A 16090-nucleotide genomic window follows, 5' to 3' on the forward strand; every position below is an offset into this window, starting at 1 on the left:
CCGAGAAGGCGCAACCACCAAGCACAGAGTTTCCTCCTTGATGAATGTCGTGGCCAAAAAATGCTGAAAAAAGTCCACATCAGGTCCACACGATGTAACAACAAACACAAAGTGACAAAACAAACCAAAAAACAACAAAAAAAAGCAAGGCTCATGAGAGCACTTGCCGACGGCTGCCTACTCGGGCGCCATCTTGACTTCCATCTATGCTAACCCAAGTTCATATGGAGTTGGTCTAGCGACAATAACCGCAATCAAATAAGTGTGCCAAGCATTGGAGACCGCAGTTCTTTACAAGGCACTTGTTTGGTGCATCCCGCATCTGAGTGAGTGAATTTGTCAGTTAACATGGGGTCAAAGGTGCTGGAGCACAATTAATTCCGCCCCTCAAGATTTATGGCTGTCCAGACTCGGCCGTGGGTAGGAGTTAGTTACTTTTCCCAAGTTGCATTGTTTGATTCTCATAGCTCAGTGAAATTTCTTTGCAAATCGTGAACCGTTCTGACCATTATGAAGGCGTATGAGATAAATAACAACAATTTGGCCTCGTACTTTCTTTTGCTGGCAGTTTTGTTTTCTCAACCACCTCTGTGTTTTCGCTCAAGGGAGTGTCTCTCCATGGCCTCCAAAAGAAACACACCAGCATGGCCTTCCTACCAGCTTCCCGACACACACACACACACCCGGAGCAGAGAAACATAAGCAATATCATAAAGACACAATACTTTGGGAATTTCTCCTTTGTGAGACAAATAAAGGTTTTGTTATTCTTAGTTTTATTCTTATTCTTATAGTTACACAGTCCGTGTCAGAGATTTATCTTATTGTTAAAAGTTCCATAAAGAAACCTCAAGTTGTGAACGCAATGAAATATCTGTTGGAGGAAAGCCAAATTGTGTGTGCGTGCACCTGCAGAGAAAGACAGAGCGGAGGAAGGGAGAGGGGAATGACAGTCGAGCAACACAGAGGGGGGCGGGGGGTCGTACAGAGTCAAGAAAAACGCAGAGAACGACAGCTCTACATCCATTCAGGCAGAAACTTGGTCAGGCACCACAACCGAATATAGGAACTTTAAAAAAAAAAAAACACAAGAGAGAAAACAATTACAGTTTAGATAAAGACAGGGTAGGCTGTAACGCAGTGAGCTGGGAATCCTTGTCGGCGCAACGGAGACTTCAATTTTCCGTCCAAGTGAACAGCGTGTGACGGAGTGAACTGAAAGTACTGACCCGTTTTGCATCCAGAGTGAGCGGACTGCCAAGCAGCATGGCTGACAAAGTGAACGAGGAGTCAAATAACACTCCAAGGAAAGATGAGCTGGACTGGGGCTACGAGGAAGGTAGGCTGTATTCCATCGTGTGAAGGAGCTAATAAGAGCGCCAGACTATATTTTTCTATTGCAAAGCATGAACATTTCAAACTTTTTTTCTCCTCTTACTTGAGCAACTTTCATTTAGCCTAATACTGTCAAGCAGGGGTGTCCAAACTTTTTTGTTTGAGGGCCGCATAAGGAAAAAAATGGAAGGATGAAAGCAATTCTCTTCTTTGAATAATTTTTTGTATCTTCGAATATCGCAAAAAGTTCTCCGGTCCATCCTCCCTTCTCACTCTGCCCGCCTTCACCTTTATTAACTAACCTTGCAGCTCATGTCAAATGTTGTTTAAATGTTTATTTCCACCAAGTCGCGGGCCGCTGAAAAATGAATGGCGGGTCGCAAATGGCCCCTGAGCCATAGTTTGGACACCACTGCTGTAAAATATCCTGCGTTTGTCAGTTTGCGTTGATGAGATGACATGGGTTTTTTTCCCCCTCACTTTGTCCCTTTGCTCGCAACCTCTACTGAGGAGAATGCCGTGTGCTTAATCTGTTAAAACTCTCCCTGTAAGTATAATCATTTGTCCATTGATTACTAACACATGATCCAATATTAACAAATTATTTCCGGCGCATTTTTAAAGTATAACTTGCATGGTTGTGCTATGAATCCAAGTTGACTCGCTTTCAACTTTTTATATTTGTTGGTATTTCTTACTAACACACAATTTTAGAAGCAAAAACCGGAGCGTGGGAAGAGTTCGGTGAGGCCATGGAAGCCGACTTCCGGACGGCTTCGAGGAAATTCTGGTCCACCATCCGACGTCTCAGGAGGGGGAAGCAGTGCACCACTAACACTGTGTACAGTGGGGATGGGGCGCTGCTGACTTCGACTCGGGACGTTGTGAACCGGTGGGCAGAGTACTTCGAAGACCTCCTCAACTCCACCAACACGCCTTCCTTGGAGGAAGCAGAGCCTGGGGACTCTGAGGTGGGCTTTCCTATCTCTGTGGTTGAAGTCACCGATGTGGTTAAAAAGCTCCTCGGTGGCAAGGCCCCAGGGGTGGATGAGATCCGCCCGGAGTTCCTCAAGGCTCTGGATGTTGTGGGGCTGTCCTGGTTGACACGCCTCTGCAACATCGCGTGGTCAACAGGGAGAGTGCCTCTGGATTGGCAGACCGGGGTGGTAGTCCCTCTTTTTAAAAAGGGGGACCGGAGGGTGTGTTCCAACTACAGAGGGATCACACTCCTCAGCCTCCCTGGTAAGGTCTATTCAGGGGTGCTGGAGAGGAGGGTCCGTCAGGAAGTCGAGCCTCAGATTGAGGAGGAGCAGTGTGGTTTTCGTCCCGGCCGTGGAACAGTGGACCAGCTCTACACCCGTAGCAGGGTCCTCGAGGGTATGTGGGAATTCGCCCAACCAGTCTACATGTGTTTTGTGGACTTGGAGAAGGCGTTTGACCGTGTCCCTCGGGGAGTTCTGTGGGGGGTGCTTCGTGGGTATGGGGTACCGAACCCCCTGATACACGGCTTTGGAAGTAGGATGTGACTGTTGCTTTTAGAATCAACCAAACGCATTCAGTCTTGTGTTCCGTGTGAGTTGGCACACGCCAGCCACCATTTAAATAAAGTGCAGCTGTTCCAGTACTCGTTTCATTACTTTTTTAAATTTATGTTTTGCTCGATAGAAGAAGATGCTTGCGTATACTGTCATTTCATTCCCAGGTCATTGAATCAATTGGAAGTGGATGGCTCTGTTTGTCTAAGAATATGGCAATATTTTCCAAAGGCGAAACAAGCCTGCAGCACAAGCATGAAAATGCTGTGCTAACACTGGCTGCTTTTTTTTTTTCAAACAAGCTCGGGCCCCCGACCCAGCTCGCGAACACATGACTTTGAGTGCGACCGGTTCATTCTGAACTCAACTCCAGCTCAGTTGTAAGCAGGTGTGTGCACTTCTGCAACCACATGATTTCTTTTGTGTATTTTCACATCCCCGCATCAAGCGTTATAAAAATATTATTGATTTGAATTGGCTATGATTGACCATGAACTCTCTTACTTTTTTTTACATTACAAAAACGTAGCATTTGAAAAGGGACAATAATTTTTTTTCCCAAAGTTAATTGTTTTTGGCTTACTTTAGACATTGTTTTTCATTCAAAAAGTATTTATTTGTTTATTGCAATTCTTTTTTTTGGGGGGCTGGGGGGTATTTTATGTTTCCTTTTTGGGCGGCCCAGTGGTGGAGTGGTTAACACGTCGACCTCACAGTGCAGAGGTACCAAGTCCTGTGTGGAGTTTGCATGTTCTCCCCATGCCTGTGTGGCTTTTCTTCGGGTACTCCGGTTTCCTCCCACATTTCAAAAACAAAACTTATTGCCTTCTTCAATGTGCATAAATAAACGGTTCAAGCACTGAATGAGTTGTCAAGAGCTTCGTTGCTGAGGAACGGGGGAATGCGACCCCCCCCCCCCTTCCCGCCCCTCACTCTTCACATTCACTCAATGTGTCTGCCTCTGCTGTGGTTGCAGCCAAAAGGCCTTGAGTGGGGCAGTCCTGCAAGACACGGGAAAGCTGGACCCTTACAAAATCAAACGTGTTCAGGCTCACGTGAAGTTTTACGGAGGCTAGGAGGTCATGGGTTTTACTCTTACTCGGAAATGTTGGTTTGGTACACTTCAGTTTTTTTGTTGTTTTTTTTTTGCTCAAACAATGCTCCTTGGCAGTAAGTCTCATACTGTTGGAAAGCATTTTTGTTTTCCTTTGAAATGTTGCCGCATTAGTAAGGCATGTGCATTTTGTGGGATGAACAACTCGGCCGAGTAGTATGAGTTGCACTCGGGGGGTGGGGGGGAATCCCATGGCGACAGTACACACGCAATTCTGATGCTAATCCTGCAATGGCATGGTTCTTCTTAATGTGGCAACATATCAAAGGGAGATGAAGATTTACTAGCAAGGAGCAAAAAAAAAAAAAAAAAAAAAAAAAGAAGACCCAACACACTTTCCCGGCTTACTTTGGAGTCAGCCAGTCCTCCATTAAGCGCCTTCAGCTGGTCCAGAATGCCGCTGCTCGCCTCTTGACTGGTACTCGTAAGAGGGAGCACATAACTCCTACTCAGGCATCCCTTCACTGGCTCCCCATTCATTTTAGAGTTATTTTCATCCATCCATCCATCCATTTTCCGAACCGCTTGATCCTCACTAGGGTCGCGGGGGGTGCTGGAGCCTATCCCAGCCATCTCCGGGCAGTAGGCGGGGGACACCCTGAATCAGTTGCCAGCCAATCGCAGGGCACACAGAGACGAACAACCATCCACGCCCACACTCACACCTAGGGACAATTTAGAGCGTCCAATCAACCTGCCATGCATGTTTTTGGAATGTGGGAGGAAACCGGAGCACCCGGAGAAAACCCACGCAGGCCCGGGGAGAACATGCAAACTCCACACAGGGAGGCCGGAGCTGGAATCGAACCCGGTACCTCTGCACTGTGAAGCCGACGTGCTAACCACTGGACTACCGGGCCGCCCGAGTTATTTTCAAGATCCTCTTATTTGTTTTCAAATCTCTGAATAATCTCGCGCCACCTTACCTCTCTGAGCTCATCCGCCCCTACACACCTGCCCGGCGCCTCAGGTCTGTGGACCAGACCTTAGTAGAAGTACCAAGAACTAAACTGAGGCTCAGAGGGGATCGAGCCTTTTCTGTTGCTGGTCCCTCTCTCTGGAATGACCTCCCACTGAACATTCGGCAAGCCTCCTCGCTGCCCATCTTCAAAGCCCTCCTCAAAACTCACTTGTATTCTTTGGCATTCGACTCAGCATGACTTAGATTTGTTCTTGGTTTTACTGTTTGGTGCTTTCTACCGCCTTTATTACCGATTTGTCTTACTGTATATTGTGCATGTTAAATTGCTCCATGTACAGCACGTTGTATGCAGCGATGGCTGTTTGAAAGTGCTCTATAAATACTGTTGACTTGACTTGACTTTCCTCACTTTTTGTGTTATATTTATTTCAAGTGTCCAGGTTTCGAAAAGGGCTTGACGAGTTGTTGGTAAATGATGCAATGCAATGCAGTCCAAGCAATGAGAAGATTACGGAACATCTCGAATGAATTCATGTTGCCTTTTGTTTTTCTTGTGCATTCATTCGTTGGCTCCACATAGGTGTAGAGTGGGGGCTCCATTACCCAGCGGCGAATGGGGAGTGTCAGTCTCCCATCAACTTGAACTCCAGGGAGGCCCAATATGACCCCTCTCTCCTGGATGTCCGCCTGTCATCAAACTATGTGGTGTGTCGTGATTGCGAGGTCATGAATGATGGACACACTGTACGCATCATTCTCAAGTCAAAGTCAGGTATGCGTGCACACACGGACACTACATAGAAATTACCGCAACGCTTTCTTTCTGAATACATACGGTGCCGAGAAAAGGTATCATGTAGAACCTGATAGCTTTGAATCCCCCCCCCCCCATGCACAATGAAATGGTCATTTAGATTTTGATGTTAAAATTGGTTTGATAAACTGAAACCTTTGTATTGTGATCAATATGCAAAGAACACAGAAATGAGGAAAGACGCAACTGCTTTTTCACGGCACCGTGTTTGCTCACTATTTCCTCGACTGTGTTCAGTGGTCAGCGGCGGTCCATTACCGAGCGATCATGAGTATGAACTTCATGAGGTTCGATTTCACTGGGGGAAAGAGAATCAGAGAGGATCAGAGCACACGGTCAACTTTAAGGCTTTCCCCATGGAGGTATACACACCAACACGCACGCGCACATGCACGCAGGAAATCAGGAGCACTTCAGTGAAATTATTGAATTTTAGTATTCGTTGTTCAGACAGCACCAGCATTTGTAACTTCCTTCCAAAAAAAAAAAAAAAAAAAGAACTCTCCGTCTGGTAATAGCTGGCATTGCTGAGACGGCTGACTTTGTCAGAGCAGAAGGCCACAACCCTCTTTCTGCTAAAGAGCTAGAGGAAGAGAGAAACGACGAAACCACCGGGCTATTTCAAAGGAGGCACGCCAAATGCAGCTTTCCGATTCTATCTGATCCAAACTTTAAAGCCTGGGTTACTTCGTTCATGATTGCGTTTTTGTTGATGATGCGTCTTGTCAGTTTGTTTGCATTTAGTTCCCTCCCGGGCGAGAGGTGACCAGTCAAGAGACGCAAAATTGCGCCACATACGGGGGCCGTTTTGATTTGTGCACGTGTTACAGTCTCAAACTAATCCTTGCGACTGACTTTACGGCCTTTGGCTTCATATTTTGAGATTGCATGTAAGGTAAATGTGCAGCATGTCACTCCATTGATTTCATTTAATAGAATGTGTCACGTTTAAAATTTGCCATGCGGCCCGACTCTGTTATGTTGACGACTCCTCTCCTCCGACCGGATAATTTTGCGTAAGAGCTTTCAGTCATCACCAGCTGACGGCACCCGTCGCGTTGGTCCACGATTGCTCTGCACACCTGCTGATGACACCGAGCTTGAGCCAATTTGACTTGTGTTCTCTTGTTTCTTTTGGAAGCTCCATTTGATTCACTGGAACAGTACACTGTTCAATTCTCTGGAGGATGCTTTGGGGAAGAGGAACGGAGTTCTCATCATAGCGCTTTTCGTGCAGGTGAGCAAATGGTGGACGTCCTTCAAAACAGAATCCATTTGAGTCCACACACTTGAAAAAAAATTACGTTGAGTACTCGCGCTTTGCTACGATGAGACAAAGCGGACGTGGTGGCAAACATGCGGAGACAGACAGGCCACTCCGGTTCCTTTCCTCTTCATCTATTATTGGTGCTGACATTTCATTTAGCGTCCAATCTACGATCCCGCCCACGCCGATGATCATGAGTTGTGGGTCGTGACCAAAAGAACGAGATCCCGGACACAAGCGGCCGAAACGGGTTTCCAGGCTCTCCCTTAGAAATAGGGCGAGAAGCTCGGTCATCTGGGAGGGACTTGGAGTCGAGCTGCTTCCCCGCCACATCAAGAGGAGCCGGATGAGGTGGCTCGGGCATCTGATTAGGATGCCTCCTGCCTGGACACCTCCCCGGCGAAGTGCTCTGGGCACGAGGGCCCCGGGTACGACTCGAGACACGCTGCAGAGACGATGTCTCCCAGCTGGCCTGGGAACGAACGCATTGGGATCACCACCGGGACGAGCTGGAAGAAGCGGCTGGGGAAAGTGAAGTCTGCGCTTCCCTGCTGAAGCCGTTGCCCCTGAGATCCGACCTCGGATAGGTGCTGTAAAATGGATAGTTGGACTTTTGATTGCTTTTGGTGTCGTACGAAGACAAGAGAGAGCCGCTGTCCTCGTCCTTCCTCCAATGTCCACACTGCACATTTTCGAAGAAGTTTTGTTTTGACACCAAACTGTGTTTCGACCTGTTTTCCCTGGTCTTTTATAATGTCATGTTTTTCCTTCCTTCAATTGTATGAGTTTTGCTGACCCAAGGAAGGGAACATGTTTTCACTCGTGATTAGCCGGAATCGTTTTAGTCATTCACGTGTCCCAAAGATCCAGTGTGCCTCTGTTGACCTCGCAAATCGAAATTGTGCCAACAGGTTGGTAAAGAGCATCTGGGTCTGAAAGCCGTCACAGAGGTTCTGCAGGACCTGCAGTACAAGGTGGGTTCAGAGCGGATCAGATGCCATTTTGGACCCAAGAAAGCGACAATGAAAAGCCCTTTTCCAAAACCTCCGAGATACATTTTGATGATTCTCAGAAATACACTTGCACAGTTTATATGATTATGATTTTAAAATGAGCTTTTTTGAGATTTTTTTTGGAGATGATCATTTATAATTTGCTGTTTTTTTGGGTTGTTTTTTTCCCCTCATTAGGGGAAGAGCAAGATAATTCCCTGCTTTAACCCAAACACTTTGTTGCCTGGTAAGATAAATGTACAAAGCCACATTTGGGGTCGGGGCGGGTGGGATCATCTCATACTGAATGACATCTAGTATGTAGAACACGTGCGCATGCACACACACACACACACACACACACACACACACACACACACACACACACACACACACACACACACACACAATGACTTTTATTCAGACCATGACATGAATATTCACTTTTAAATATGCCCTCAGATCCATTACTGAGAGACTACTGGGTGTATCAAGGATCTCTGACAACGCCACCTTGTAGTGAAAATGTCATCTGGATCCTCTACCGCTACCCTCTCACGATATCGCAATTACAGGTAAATGTATTCTACATTCTTCCATTTCATCTTCGAATCAAAACCAATCCGTTTCATTCTTGCTCTTTGATAAAGGGAGGAGGGAGTGCGAAAGATGAAATGGGTCCCACATTGCGAGAAACTTGCAGTACATCCATTAGTTGGTTGAATGGATAGATGGCGCCATGTCATAAAACAAAAGCGCCACGGTCGCACCATGTGGATTCATTGATCTTGAATTTTCTTGCGGCGGCTCGATTCCCGTGACCGTCCGCCTACCCGCTAGCTTGCCATTTAAATTGTGCTTCGTAAGCGCGCCTCTTGGTAGGTGCCATAATCGTGATGTTGTTTTCCTCTCCGTGGTCTGCAGGGGTCCTCCGATTTTCCCACACCTTCTCTCACTTTCGTACATAAACACTTAGCACCGACAACAGCCTGAGGAGATCGCAAGTGTACTGCAAATATTTTGAGCGAGGAAGGTCACATTGGTCTTTGTGAAGTCAAATAAACAGTGTGTTATTGTCTCACAGAGGCCGGAATGTTGGCACCTTCTCCTTCTGTCGAGTAGTGGCATTTCCTGGTTTCAAGACGTGTTTTAGATTTAATGCAAAGTTGTGAAGATGAATGTGTAAGGAAAAAAACCCAAAAAAGAGTCATTATGCCACATCTGCCCACGACGCTGAAATGTCACACTGACCCAACCTTTTATTCCTTCAGGCTGCAACCTGCAATTGAGTCTGGCCACACGTAATTTTTTCCTTTTTCCTTCCCCTACGCAGATTGAAGAGTTCCGTAGGCTACGCTCACACGTCAAAGGCGCAGAGCTGCCAGAGGGCAACGATGGGATTTTGGGGGACAATTTCCGTCCAACTCAACCACTGAGTGATCGGACAGTTCGGGCGGCTTTCCAATGATTCTCGTGTTCCACTGCCAACTCCCAAAAATAGAACGGAGAAGAGGCAAATTTGGAAGGTAACCCGTATTTGAGCTTGTCAAAGGTTCCTTTGCGACATCACATTCACAGCACGGAATCAATGATGGGGTCTGGTCCCTGAGCAATCCGGCCCTTTGGAACCACATTAGAATGGGTGGAGTCCCAAAAGATCTAGCCCGCTTCACTTCCTAATCTGGCACTCGCCCTAGATACGGTCCTTGGAGGACGGAGAGATGCGGACCGGGAAGTAGCTCAGAAGCACTGCGGCGGGAACGTAGAGCGGGCCATTTACACATCGTAGACAAGAACACTAAAGTTCCTTGCGTAGGGCTCATGAACTTAAAATCGACACGTGTGCGATGCGTGTGTTTCAAATGTGTGCATTTGAAACTTTGATGGTTTCAAACATGATTTTTTTCCCCCTTTGAGTGAGTTTTAAAATCTTTTTCTTTCTTTCCCTTTAAAATGTCTTCCATGTTTTGAAAGTTTGATGTTGTACGTGCTTTGATTACGTTTGGTCTGCTACTTTTGCTTCTGAATGTCATGAACCGTTTGTCAACGCTTTGCGAGTTTGCTCGTGTAAAACACATCGCGTCGCCTTGTGTATGAAATGTGCTATGGAAACGAAGCTTCAAAAAAGTGTTTCGTGTGAGAAGAGGGCAAGGGGAAATCTAAGGAGAGGGGTTTGTAAGCCGCTGCAAGGTAAAAGAGAAATGCCAAAATAGTGTGAGGGAAGGGGAAAAAGTGCAGGAAAACAGAGGACAGTTGTTGATAGTGTAAGCGGATCCCTCATCTGGTTGCACCGGGACAAATGCACCTGTGAAGTCAAGAGTTTGTTTCAGTGGGAGGTCTTTTTTTTGGGGGGCGGGCGGCGGGGTTGGGGGAGGGGCAGAAGGGCCAGGGACAGACAAGTCGTCTTAAAAATGAATGTGTGAAGCAGAGAGGCTGCTATTTTACAGGCTGTCATAGCTTTCCTCGAAGGATGGATCCCATTTATGACATTTGCCAGCGCTCCATGCAGAAATCTTGATCATCATTCATAATAACACAAATTCACATATCGTACGCAATGTTGCTCGGGAATGGAAAATAAGAGTTTTCAAATACTACTTCACCACGCCGAGTGAAACCAAAGCATTAATTGAGCTCGGAATCATTTGATGAACCCGTGCAAGTACAAGGAGCGCGGCACGGTGGGCAAAGAGGTGGAGGGTTTTCCCGGTGCCTGCGTGGGTTTTCTTAAGGTACTCCCACGTTCCCAAAACATGTGTGGCAGGCTAACGAAACACTCGAAATTGTCCTTAGGTGTGATTGGGATTGTTTGTGTATTTGTGCCCTGTGATTGGTCGGCGACCGGTTCGGGGCGTACCCTGCCAACTGCACCTGAAGACGGCTGGGAGAGGCTCCGGCATGCCCGCCACCCTCATGAGGATAAATCGAATCGGACTATGAATGGGCGAATGCGGTTTCACTGTCGTAACGGCCCTCCGAGGGAAGACGTCACTCCAAAGTGGCCCGCCACAAAAATGAGTTCGTTTGTAGATGATCGCGAGTTTGGCTGTGCGTCGGAGATGGAATGCTATCTGGCCACATCTGGTTTGTGCAAAACTTTTGTGCGTCCAGGGAGTCATTCCTCAACCTCGCCTCCCGCTCTAGATGGTGCCAGAGTCTTCCGGAACCAACAAATAATTGGGGCCAGCTTCAGCGCCAGTTTCAAGCATCGGAGCTAGAGCAAAAAAAAAAAAAAAAAGAACTGGTGCTAACCTGTGCACTGGCCTGGAACTGGTACGAGCACACGCGCCGTGGGAAACAGTCAAGAATCAGCACCACTGGAGATTTACGCTGTGTTTCGCGATATCAATCGGTCTGGCTGGAGGCGGCACAAAATTAGCTGGAGGCGGCCACCACGCAATTTTGAACGCAAGAAAAACCCAAGAAATGTCAGATGACCGAGGACTTTTCTCGGAAATATACTCGCCCCCGAAGCTTTTTACCGTCCACCCGTTTCCCATACGGTCAGCTTTTAATCCACTGCAGCAGGCTTTCATGTCAAAGATCCCGTCACTATAATTGAACTGCCAGAAGCAAAGGAGCAACAAATGTTTTCCAGGGTTCCCACCCTTTCGACGCCTCATCTCACATCTGGTTCCACTTTCCTGAAATCTGATGCATATTTTGATGATCTGCTTTTTTTTTTCTCCTCGACAACAGGGAAGAAAGAGGCGATGTAAAGAAGAACAGAGGGAAGGAGAGCGCTGAAGAAGTTTGACTATGGGTTCCATCCATACGTACGGCAGATCTCCAGACCCAAGTTAGAAAATAAGTCACAAGTTCTCCGGTTCTTCTCTCAGCCAAACGCCCCCCCCCCCTTGGTCCTGTTATTTGTCGTTATAGGAGCACTTAGAGCGAATAGCGATTACGCAGCTCGTCTGCATATGACAACATGTTCTATTAATTATGTTTTGATTCATTATTTGAAAAAACTTCATAATATGAAAATGTCTGTGTGATGGGTTCGTCAGCTCATATTTCTAACTAAGACTAATGTATGTCTATGAACGAGTCACCCTCTTGCCATCTTAGGGGACATATGAAGGAAGCGCATACTTTTGACGTGTTGCCATACAAACCGGCGGGTCATTTGAATTCACGCCGACGCATCAAGTTGAATAAAGCTTTTTCCTATGGCCCAGATCTCTTTGTAACTGTGAGTGAGCGGTTCTGCACTTGGCATGTTAACTGCCCCCACACCCACTTTCTGCGATATGTTCAGATGGCTGGCCGAAGCGCATGAGTGATTTGTTTTTTTTAACGGTCAAAGTCCGGCTACTGGATATGAAACTCTTTGAAAGACGATCACGCGGAGGCACTATCACAGAAATAGAACTAGAAATGTTGTTGGTCAAGCACAGTCTAGATGTATTCATTTCGGAAGGTTGAAGGGGGCGCATGTCTGGATGACATTTTTACTTTTGTTATGACTATTTGCTCCAAGAATTACCCAATTTGTTTTGGGGGACTCGCGTTTTGATTCAGAGCAATATTATTTCCTCGAAAGTGTTCCAGCAAGTCTGACTCATCTGGCAATTAAATAGACAAGAATAAAACCTGCCGCAGTCAATAATGGGCTGGCGTCTCAAACACAAAGAAAGAATCTCCTTTTTGGTGCGAGTGATTTCTTTCTGGCCTGTGGTCAAGTGTGATTGTATCTGCTGAATGTGAGTGTCTTGTTTCATTTGTACTGAACAAACTTGATAAACGACACACACAAACACGTTTTCTCTCAAATGTATTTACGGCACATTGATGACGTGTTACTTCTCAGTCCACGGGTCCATGTACAAAATTCTTTGGGATGAACGCTTTCTGACACCTGGTGGTGATGAGGTGCCCACAACATCTGTTCATTGAAAAAGATTGCATGTGAAAAAAAGCCCCACTTTCCAATCGGGGTTGTCTCCCACCTCCACCTCCACTTCCCAGCTGTCAGTTGGGCACAAAACCGAAGCCACCACTTGGTGGGACTTGTTATTACGCTCCGGCTTCTTTGGATGGCGCTGTCCGACTTGAAAACTCACAGCGCTCAGATCTTCAGACAGCGTGAGTTCCCGACCGGCCGTGTTGGGGTCCAGAAGGAGGGGACTGAAGTGGACCGTGTCCTTCAGTCGCTCCGACACGTTGAACTTGAGGTTTCCCACGTGTTTGGCTTCGTCCAGCAGAGCTCCTTTGGGTAGCCGGGCCCCGTCGGGCCCTTGTTGGATTCTGGCCAGGGTGTCCTGGTAGTTGTTCATGAAGGGGGTAAGAGGTCAGCTGTTGTTCCGTGGTTGCGATCACGTCTGAGAGAGCAGCGATGTCTTGCCCGAGAGCCTTCATTTTCTCCTTCAACATCCAACTCTTCTGCTGCTCTTCCTCTCTCAAAACAGACAATCTGGCCTCCTCCTCCTCCAACTGCAGAAAGGCACGCAGCTCCTCAAAATCCTTCTGAATCTTTCTTTCAATCCACTCCCTTTGGACTTGGATGTACTCTGCTTGTTCGTTGCAGTTCTTGCTCAGGTTGATGTAATGCCGCAAGGTTTTCTTCATGCCTCGCAGGGCTTCCTGGACTTGGCCTCTATGATCTTGCGCAGCTTCATCGAGGGGACAAAACTTGTGGCCGGTGTGGATTTTTGCATCCCTGCAGACGAGGCACACCGCCTCCTCGTGGCCCAAACAGTAGAGTCTCAGTTTCTCCTTGTGCGTCTCGCAGAGGTCCTGGGAGCCCACCGAGGCTTGCGAAAAGGCCTCACACACATTCTTCAGCGTCAAGTTCAAAGGGGGCTCCATCGAGGCAAACTCCGCCCGACAGACCGGACACGACAGATCTCCTTTCTCCTTCTGCCAGTGCCGCACGCACGTGCCACAAAAGCTGTGACTGCACGGCAGCAGGACAGGATCTCGAAAGATCTCCAAGCAGAGCGGACATTGGAGGTTGTCCTCAACTTGGCTGGCCATGGTTCTTGTGAGGATGGCGTCTGTCTCAACGTTCGAGCATTCACTCTACGAAGAGCCGGAGTGCCCTCCGACCCTCCGTCACGAGGATAATTTGAATTGCTTTATAGCCAGAAAGTACAAAAGTCAATTTCCTGCTCGCTAGAGCGAAGCTTCGATTTCTTCAATTGAGACAAAAACTATTCTGCGAGCTCTTGAAAACATTTTTTATTGATTTTTTTTCTTGAACGGAACTTTATTTTCAAGCCATCTTTTATTTCTGTGCTTGGCGCGTGAAAGTTCTGTTTTAAATGCTTTTAGATATTTTCAATTTAATCAGGTGAAGCACATTCAAATTCAGTTACCCGTGTACGAAATGAGCGATCAAAATAAATTGCCTTGAACTTGAACAGAGCTTTCGGTTTGACTGTTGTTCGGTCAAAGTGTTGCACGGTTCGCAGTAGAGCTAAGATCGGTCCTAAAAAATCGAGCCCGACCCGAACCGGCCCGAGGGTATTTAAGCCCGACCCGGCTCTAGCCCGATCACTTAGCTTGATTTGCAGGTCCGAGCCCGAAGCAAACCCGACATTTCATATCTTATTTGTGAGGAGGAGGAGTGATTTCTGATAACAAATCCTGTCTTTTGGAACGAAATCCTAAGTTAAACAAGACTGTATAAACATTTACATCTTTTATATTTCTGTTTCTGAAGAGGTTACATTAACTGACAATTTTCTATCATTGACGGATTTTTTTTAAGAGTGGACGGGGAAAATTTAAGGCCGTCCGTCATTTTGATGGGTTGAAAATTGGGCCGTAAACCACCGCAGCAGTACGTCCTTAAGAATCTAGCGCGGCACTATATGAGAGAGAAGCAGAGAGACAAAAAAGAATAATGATGGGTGGATCATAGACAGAGACAGGAAGGAGTTCTATGAATTGTCATTGCAAGAGTTTAGTACAGTGCGTGTTGTGATGAGGCGACTTCTGTTTTTTTGCGAACCACGGTCTCTCGTGGCCAAAACTATTGACGGCCTCGAAAAAAAAAAAAAAAAAGTCAGTGAGAGAGAAGCCCGACCCGACCCCGAACCCGAACCAATGATTGACATTTTAAGGCCTGACCCGAAATCTTACCTCTAGTTCGCCGTCATTGACAGTGGTGAGAATGTGCGTGACAACGGCTGTCTCTCTCTCTGTGCCCTGCGTGGCTGCGACTGACTGGCGACCAGTCCGCGGAGTCGTCCCCCTGTCAGGTCAATCCCACCTCACCAGTCGTAGGAAAAATGAACGCAGGATTCACACAGAGAGTGACAGTATCGCTGATGGCCAGCAGGGAGCTCTGTGATGACGTGAAAGAAAGGCAAGTGCTGAACAGCCCAAAGCTCTGCTGTGTGGAGAGAGAAAAAAACATAAGAATCATAACCACCATGGAGAAAATATCCTTTCCTCTGTTTCATATCTTTTTCAATCGGACACAAAACTGAAATACTGAAATATCGTCCACCGTGAGCCACCTTGAAACTGCTTGACAGAATCGAGATCAAATAACAAAAAAATACACTTATGCATCCGAATGAAGAGGTATCAATGAATGAAGAGGAATCGACGAATAAAGAGGAATCGAGTCTACAAATGTCAGACAAGGAAACGTCAATGTTATAACATTCATTATACTCCTGGACGCACCCAAGGAATAACAAATCAAATACAGGGTAATGGCACCATCTAGGGTCACATGAATTAACTACATTTACATTAATGAAATGAAGGCTGACACACATTTGTAAAACAAAATACACACGGTCGTCTTCAGAACGGGAAGAAGCTACAGACATCGCACCATTAACACAACTTAGCATAAAATTACAAACGATGCCTCTGTATTAACTGGTAAACACTCGCGAACGTGGCGGCCCGATGCGAGCGTGCTAACGTGGCTAACACTCGCGAAATCGGCGGCCCGATCCGAGCGGGCTAATGTGGCTAACACACTCCGGAACACCAGTCGCAACTAACTAAAAAGTAGAAATACACCTCATTGTACTCACGTTTGCTCATGTACTCGAGGGCTTAGGGAATCTCCGATGAGGTAAACGGCACAAAGGAGTTAAAGGTTAAAGGCTGGAATAGGTAGGTACGGAATAACCTTGTTCAGG

General features: G+C 46.8%; 1 protein-coding gene and 1 pseudogene across 4 annotated transcripts; one reads left to right on the top strand and one right to left on the bottom strand.

Annotated features, from left to right (window-relative positions):
- Window positions 1-977: 977 nt before the first annotated feature.
- Window positions 978-12154, top strand: ca8 (carbonic anhydrase 8 (inactive)). 3 transcript variants are annotated; one of them, XM_086129723.1, is made up of 9 exons: window positions 984-1339; window positions 5493-5678; window positions 5958-6082; window positions 6862-6957; window positions 7899-7961; window positions 8178-8226; window positions 8442-8554; window positions 9313-9505; window positions 11679-12154. In XM_086129723.1, the coding sequence occupies exons 1-8, from the start codon at window positions 1267-1269 to the stop codon at window positions 9445-9447; spliced, it is 840 nt and encodes a 279-aa protein (XP_085985849.1). In that variant the 5' UTR covers window positions 984-1266; the 3' UTR covers window positions 9448-9505; window positions 11679-12154. The 3 variants fall into 3 exon arrangements, with proteins under 3 accessions (XP_085985847.1, XP_085985849.1, XP_085985848.1); XM_086129722.1 differs by having other exon boundaries at window positions 985-1339; window positions 5487-5678; XM_086129721.1 differs by lacking the exons at window positions 5493-5678; window positions 5958-6082; window positions 6862-6957; ... (3 more) ...; window positions 9313-9505; window positions 11679-12154 and adding an exon at window positions 2050-4637 and having other exon boundaries at window positions 978-1339.
- A 585-nt stretch (window positions 12155-12739) lies between these two features.
- Window positions 12740-16090, bottom strand: LOC147194873 (E3 ubiquitin-protein ligase TRIM35-like; annotated as a pseudogene). The gene is made up of 3 exons (XR_015102899.1): window positions 15983-16090; window positions 15069-15321; window positions 12740-14793 (listed from the first exon to the last, which is right to left on the bottom strand). The product of XR_015102899.1 is annotated as an E3 ubiquitin-protein ligase TRIM35-like (transcript).

This window comes from Hippocampus guttulatus, chromosome 14 (assembly GCF_054856545.1).
Source record: "Hippocampus guttulatus isolate MCC_2025c chromosome 14, RoL_Hgut_1.0, whole genome shotgun sequence".
NCBI classification, from domain to species: Eukaryota; Metazoa; Chordata; class Actinopteri; order Syngnathiformes; family Syngnathidae; genus Hippocampus; species Hippocampus guttulatus.